Source organism: Lygodium microphyllum, chromosome 2 (assembly GCF_053477565.2).
Source record: "Lygodium microphyllum isolate KBCC chromosome 2, Lygodium_microphyllum_v1.1.10, whole genome shotgun sequence".
Taxonomy (NCBI): domain Eukaryota; kingdom Viridiplantae; phylum Streptophyta; class Polypodiopsida; order Schizaeales; family Lygodiaceae; genus Lygodium; species Lygodium microphyllum.
In genome coordinates, this window is record NC_141136.1 from 5,761,756 (window position 1) to 5,769,309 (window position 7,554).

A 7,554-nucleotide genomic window follows, 5' to 3' on the forward strand; every position below is an offset into this window, starting at 1 on the left:
GAGAGAGAGAGGGGTTTAAAGGAAGAGGCAATTTGTAGCCATGGTCCCGTGTTAGGCCCTCACTATGAGAGAGAGGTCAAAGGAAAACGCAATTTGCAAAATGCTCTCGTTGTAGTATTTACCTCCTCCCTCTTTTGAAAATTTTGCCTTCTGCACTGCACCTCTGTGGACGCCATTGGAGAAGACAAAGAAGCTCCCCCCCGACCAACGTCCTTCTTCTCTTTCCCTCTCAGTATATCATGGATCTCCATTCTCTCTTTTCCCCCCTTCCCTGTTTCCTCCTCTCACCATCGCCTGCACATAATCGCTCCCCTTTCTGAGAATACAAAGTACTCCTCTTTCTCTCTCGCGCGCGCCCGCGCGCACACACACACACACACACTCACAAACACGCGCACGCGCGTGCACACACACACATACACCCACTCTCTCTGGTTCTTTTTTCTTCTTGTTTCCGCCATGTCTATCATGCCGCGGACCGTCGAGGAGATCTTCAAGGACTACAAAGGCCGCAGGGCCGGTCTGATCAAGGCGCTCACCGTAGGTTTGTCTTTTCTCCACCATTCCTTCCAGAGGCTTCTTGGTTAGGGTTTCGTCATGTTGGAACTCTGACGTCGCTGTCTTCTGCCCTTTAGATGTAGAGGACTTTTATCAGCAATGCGATCCAGGTACACAGATCCTCTTTCATTCATCGTGTTTCACGCAATTCTGTGTTCTAACACCTGCACGAAGCATATGTTTCAGCCTCTGCTCTAACAATTCAACAAAGCTTGTGTTTCACTCAAAATTTGAAGCCGGGACACTGTTCGTCGCCTCTACTTTTAGTTTGCTTTGCATCATTAGTGGTATTTCAAAGGTTATGTTTGTTTTAGGATTGTTCATACCTCACTTGCAATTCTGTCTTGCAACTCATGGTACCAAGCCTTTTGCATCTATTCCGTATTTTTACTCTGCAGAGAAGGAGAATTTATGTCTTTACGGGCATCCAAAAGAAACCTGGGAAGTCAATCTTCCGGCAGATGAGGTGCCCCCGGAGCTTCCAGAGCCTGCATTAGGTATAAACTTCCCTAGAGATGGTCTAGAGCTCAGGGATTGGCTATCACTCGTAGCAGTACACAGTGACGTATGGCTTCTTGCTGTAGCTTCCTTCTATGCAGCTAGGTTCGACAAGAATGAAAGGTGCTTACCTTATCACCAGCAATCTTTTGTTTTCTGGAAGCTGTTAGTTAATATGTTTACTGCAAATTTTTGGATTTGAGAAAGTGGTGAATCGTGTATTTTGCATTTTGGATTCTTACTTGCACACCGTTGGGAACATTTGTAAATTTAAGTCCATTCTACCAAATCAGTATGTGAACCTTGATATGTATACAGATGTATCCATCGTTTCTGTTTGTGTGACACTTACAGTAACAAAGAGCAAACACTTAATTGGAGGCCAAAGGCTGGTCAAAGAGGGGACATTATCTTTTCTATGCCGTTGTGTTTGGTGTGCATTAGGGAGGCAAACAAATGCCAATTGATCTGATAGCTGCACATAATGAAGGACTCATATATGAGAATCTAAAGCTATGGTATTTTGTGCAAACAATGGAACATATATCCACATCGTTCAATTCATGCTGTGAAGATTCTGCACTTTTTCATGGCAAAAATAATTGAGCATTGAGCTCTCACACCCACATGAGCCACTTGTTGGCATATTGTTGCAGTTTATTTCAGCAGCTTGTCATTTTAGTTTTATGCATTTTATTTGAGGGTAGTCACTTGGGTTTGATAGTCACTTGATTACTGTTAGTGGACAACTCATCCTTTTGGTAGTTTCTCTTGCTCAACCCTTGATTAGATTGTGATTTTGGGGCTGTCTATTGATGGGCTGAAACTGTAAGGTGTAGAGGGTGCTCTCTTAAATGAAGAGGTTAATAGAAATAATGTCGATGCTTTTTGTATTTTCTATGCTTTGCTAGTGAGAGGCAGTAATGGTAGAAGTGATAATAATCGTTGTGGTAGAGGCTCTTAGAAGTCTCATTCTCAGTTATGTGGACAATCTTGTAGTAAGTCTCGTGGTCGCAAGTTTTCATTGACTTATTACTATTGTGGGAAGCAGGGTCATATTCGGCCACAATGCCATAAAATGCGTGATTACAAGTGTAAGGAGAAGAGAAAAAATAAAGTGTAGGAAAGAACGATGATCGCAACATTGTTCCTAACAAGTCTTGTATTAAGATTTAAGAGAGTAATATTGTGTAGATTGATTTTGACGATGACTACATACTTGCAGCTTTTTCTCTTGATGTTTCGCCTTTGATTGATGCTTTTATGCTTAATGTTGGCTGGTTGATTCAAGGGCTTTATTTCATGTCACTCCTTGTTCAGAGTGGTTTCACTCCTATCGTAGCATGATAAGATCTATTAGATTGAGTAATGACTTTTGCATTGGATATTATTGGTATTGGAGATGTCCTTCTAGAGCTTTCTTCAGGAAATATCTTTACTTTACATGATATACGCCATGTTTTAGCGTTGACTAAAAGCCTGCTTTGAGTTGGACAGTTGGATGATGTAGGTTATGATGGAATTAGCGTTGGAATCTTGTCTTGATACAAGTTGCCAAGTCTAGTACTCTTTATTCCCTTATATATGGGTTTCTCAACCATGTTTTGACAGTGGTTGCAGTATAACATGTATCGTTATGGTATTGTTGCCTTAGGCACATATCATTAAAGGAAATGAAAATGCTCACTCGTTTGCAGTTTTTTTCGTTCTTTGATTGTAAGTGTTTTGATTCTTGTGATAATTGTTTTTATGGCAAATAGACTTGTAATTCGCATAAGAAGTTTGACCTTACGTGTATGGGTGAGCCTTCGGCTCTTGTTTATTTTGATATTTGTGGATCTATGACTTGCAAGTCTTTAGGTGGCGTGAAGGATTTCATACTTTTATTTATGATTACTCGCATAAGATTTGGGTATATCCCATAAAGCAAAAATGGGAAGTCTTGGCTACATTTTAGCGTTGGCTTGCTTTTATTGGAAACTAGTTTGGATATAAACTAAAATGTCTACGTTATGACAATAGAGGAGAGTATGTTTCTAAAGCCTTTGAGCAATTTTGTGGTGAGAGGGGTATCAAGTGTTAATTGATTGCCTTGTATACCCCACTCCAAAATGGTATGGTTGAATGCATGAATAGAACGATTTAGGAGTGAGTTCGTAGTATGCTTAGCAGACAAGCTTACTGTAACACTTTTACGCTAAGGCAGTTACTGTTATCGTATATTTGATTAATCGATCCCCATGCAATGCTCTTGACTATCAGGTTGCGGAGAAGTGAGTTCGTAGTATGCTTAGCAGACAGGCTTATTGTAACACTTTTGCACTAAGGCAGTTACTGTTATCGTATATTTGATTAATCGATCCCCATGCAATGCTCTTGACTATCAGGTTGCGGAGAAGGTATGGTCTGAAAAGTCTCCATCATATGCTTATTTGTGTGTCTTTGGTTGTGAGGCTTTCTGTTATGTTTCCAAGGACAAGTGCAATAAGTTGGATCCTAAGTTTGTGAAATGCATCTTTCTTTGTTATGGGGATGGGCTATTACCTTAGGGATCCGTAGGCTTGGAAGGTAATCCACAACCATGATGTTATTTTTCATGGGGAGAAAATATATAAGTAGCTTGAGTAGGTCATTGAGGTATATAGGGTTATATTTTAGGAGAAGTCTTATGTTACGGTACAGCTAGCTAGACAGTATGTAGTAGTTAATGCTTTTGTAGCCCAAGACCATGATGTTAGACATGAAGTACATGTCCCATAGTCTATTTTGTTGCGGTCTACTAGAGATAGATGTCAGCTTGATCTGTTTGCATATTCTCTATGGATTATGTTTTTGTGATAGATGTTAGTGAACCTCTTACTTATAATGACGTTATGTATAGGGATGATAGTTACTCTTGGGAGAGGGCCATGTAGTTGGAGTATGTCTCACTGTAGAAAAATCATATGTTGAATTTGATTTCTTTGCCTAGTGAAAAATGTGCTTTGCCATGCAAGTAGGTGTACCTTGGATGCTCCAAGCTAGCCTATAAGGCTAGATTGGTTGCTAGGGGTTTTAAATAAGAGCATGGTGTTGACTTCGATGAAGTCTTCTCTCTTATTGTCAATATGACTACTCTACACTTGGTTTTTGCTTTGGTTGTATAGCTCAATTTGGATCTCTATCAGATGGATGTCAAGATGGCTTTTCTACTTACATGGAGACTTCATGATGAGATTTATATGTAATAGCTTGAGGGCTTTGAGGAAAAAGGCATGGAGTACATAGTGTATATGTTGAGAAAGAGTCTTTATGGCCTTAAGCAAGCACGTAGAGAATAGTACCGCAAGTTCGATGCTTTCATGCATTCATAGGGATATACCCGTAGTGATATGGATCTTTGTTTATACATGAAGAAGGCTCATGATGGTAGCCTTATGATTTTGGTACTCTATGTGGATGATATGCTAAGCTTTGAGATGAAGGACATGGGATAAGCCTCACATATTCTTGGGATGTGCATCACGCGCGATCGCTCTAAGGGTTTCCTTTACTTGTTGTAGAAGGAGTACATCTAGAAGACTCTTTATTAACGGTTTCATATGGAGGATGGCAAGTCTATTGGCTGTTCTTTACCTTCTCATATGAAGGTTAGTCAGGCCAATCGTTTGTAGTTTGATGAGTAGAAGGACGAGATGGCCAAGATCTCTTATGCATCTTTAGTGGGGGGGGGGTTTGATGTATGCTATTATAGTCACTCGTCTTGACATAGCATTTGCAGTGGGATTTGTGATATACTATATGATTACACGTGGCAGACGACATTGGGATGTTGTGAAGGGTATCATGAGGTATCTTAAGGGCACTCCAAATACGTGTGTATGTTATGATGGCCAAGATATATGAGTTGTGGGGTACATTGACTTTGATTACACAGAACATGCAAATAGTATAAAGTTCACCTTTGGCTGTGTCTTCACCTTTGCTAGAGGTGCTGTTTCTTGGATGTCCAAGATGTACAAATGCACGGCCCTTTCCACTATAGAGGCCAAGAATCCGGTCTTTCAATGCGAAGACAAAGCACATTGAGGTGCACCATCACCTCATCAAGGAGGTGGTAGAGGATAAGTTTGTTGGGCTTGTCAAGATCTTGATTGACCAGAATCTTGCAAATTTGCTCACTAAAAGTCTCTTAATGGAATATTTTGCCTTGCTTAGAAAGAAGATGGACGTAAGATGAGATGACGACTATTCCTCATTCTATTGTACTTTATATATATTTATACTATCACTTTTTTCTTGTTTTCTCTTCACTAGGGGCACATTCGTCTTTAAGTGGGAGGTTGTTGGGGGTAAAGGCCCTTGTGTCTAACCGTCGGTATATTCATTACCTTTTATAGCTAGCATATAATACACAAATTTGAAAATATACACATTACTACTTAAATCTTAGTCAATCAACATCTAATTGGCCTCGACAATTGGCTCTCCTTTTGGTATTTGCTTAATTGTATTGCTCTAATTTGAAGTACAAAGAGATATAGGCTGATCCGTCTTCAAATTCAATACAATGGGCTGTCATAAATGACCAATATTGCTTGGGCACAGTTTCCCCATTGCAACTTTGATGGCATGAACGACTTCAAAAGGGGGGTAAAATTGGAGTGCAACTGATGAGCCTTCCTCTTGTACCATTGCCTCTCATTGAGGCTGTGAAGGAAACTTGCTGTCCCCATCCTGTTGCGCTGTGTGATCGACTATCACCTTTCTTAGAGCTCATCGGATGGCTCCTCCTTCCTATCTCAGCCTTTGCCAGCCCCCAAACAACCCTCCTCCAGTCTGCATGGGAAGTTTTAACAAGTGGCAGCCTGTTTTGCCGTTGGGCAGCTTTCCAAAAGTAATTTCCAGCTTTAATTAATCAATTTTCAAAATTTAATTACTGAAAATTAATTAATTGACCCTTTAACCTTGTTCAAGAACTAGCTAGTACCCATTGACATTAATTGCGCTAACCCCCATTGGACATTTAATTGTTCCACACATTAATTGGCCTAGGACTAGCGTTAATTAAATAATTAATGCCTAGTCCCAATGCCACCATTGGACATTTAATGGCCCAATTAATGGTCTAGACCCAAACAGACACTAGGCACTCAGACGTACCTGTCCAGCATAACTTGTACAACTTTTGCGAAATCACTAGTGTCATTAAGGTATTTGTAGTCATTTAGCTGACTTTGCGCTTCACACGTGCACATCACATTTGCATAACTTAATAATGCCAAAGTCAAGCATTTAAAATACATGTCCTTGTGACAAATATTAATGGTCACTAAGTGCCCTTCAGGCCCACATGTATTATGCTCCCCTATTGCTATTGCTAGAGCCTCCATTAACAAATAGTTTGTTTTTCAACCACTTTGGGCTTTTTTTTGGGGTTGATTTTCTGAATTTAACAAGAGGCATGCTTACGTTTAACAAATAAACATGCTTGCGACTGAACCTTTCATGGAAAATTTTGTTTGTAGGAGTGTAGGCATTCATTCTGATACATTGTTGATTAGTTCTCTAGTAGAGCTCTACATACATTAGTTCAATAATGCTGCATGACTTCTATAGTGGAGTATGTGGCTTGTGCATATGGGCAACTGATGTTCCTGCTTTTCAGGAAACGTCTATTCAACATGATTAATGAACTTTCTACAGTATTAGAGGTGGTTTCGAACAGGAAACAGACCAAAGAAAAGCCGTCAGTCAGTAATGGAAACAAAGCTAAATCATCGGGGAAGGTGGTAAGTTACATCTTTAAGGATGCCAAGCTGTTTTTGCTTTCTTTGCTGTATCAAGTGTGCTCTACTATGTTTCCGAGCATTTGGATTTCAGGGAAAATCTTCTAAACAAGCTCCCGTGCCTGCTCCGAAGGAAGAGGAGGATACAGATGAAGATGATGATGAACATGGTGAAACCTTCTGTGGTAGCTGTGATGGCCCTTACACTCCAGATGAGTTCTGGATTGGATGTGATATATGTGAGAAATGGTACCATGGCAGGTGTGTCAAGATCACACCAGCTAAAGCTGAACATATCAAGCAGTATAAGTGCCCTGCATGTAACCATAAACGACCTCGACCATGAGCCAATTGTTAATTTAGACGGTTAGTTTTCAGAGCATTCTGGAGGAGAGTTTGGACAGTTTAAAATTGCTTGTACTTTGGCAATGAAAGCTCACAGAAAGGTTCAGCATTTCACTCTTTTTCACAGGGATCAGAGTTGAGTTGAATTTTGAAGCAGAGTTACCATGTTTTTTGAAGTTCTCCTTTGTTAAGTTTGGAATTTTATGTTGGTTACAAGGTTATGTGATATGCACGGTAATATTTAATGGCATTTCACAGTGAACATACTGGCAGTTTATCTGCCTCTTGTCATGTGTAGCCTGCAGGGAAAATAACTTAGTAAGTGTAGAGCATGAGCAGGGCAATGATGTATACAGATGAAAAGCTTGTGATGGACTTGACAAGA

General features: G+C 40.1%; 1 protein-coding gene across 1 annotated transcript; it reads left to right on the forward strand.

Moving 5' to 3' along the window:
- The first annotated feature begins 308 nt into the window (after nucleotides 1-308).
- On the forward strand, nucleotides 309-7,345 carry LOC148039436 (PHD finger protein ALFIN-LIKE 5-like). Its single transcript, XM_087690648.1, has 5 exons — nucleotides 309-544; nucleotides 636-668; nucleotides 957-1,179; nucleotides 6,704-6,827; nucleotides 6,919-7,345. The coding sequence occupies exons 1-5, from the start codon at nucleotides 460-462 to the stop codon at nucleotides 7,168-7,170; spliced, it is 717 nt and encodes a 238-aa protein (XP_087546774.1). The 5' UTR covers nucleotides 309-459; the 3' UTR covers nucleotides 7,171-7,345.
- Nucleotides 7,346-7,554: the final 209 nt, after the last annotated feature.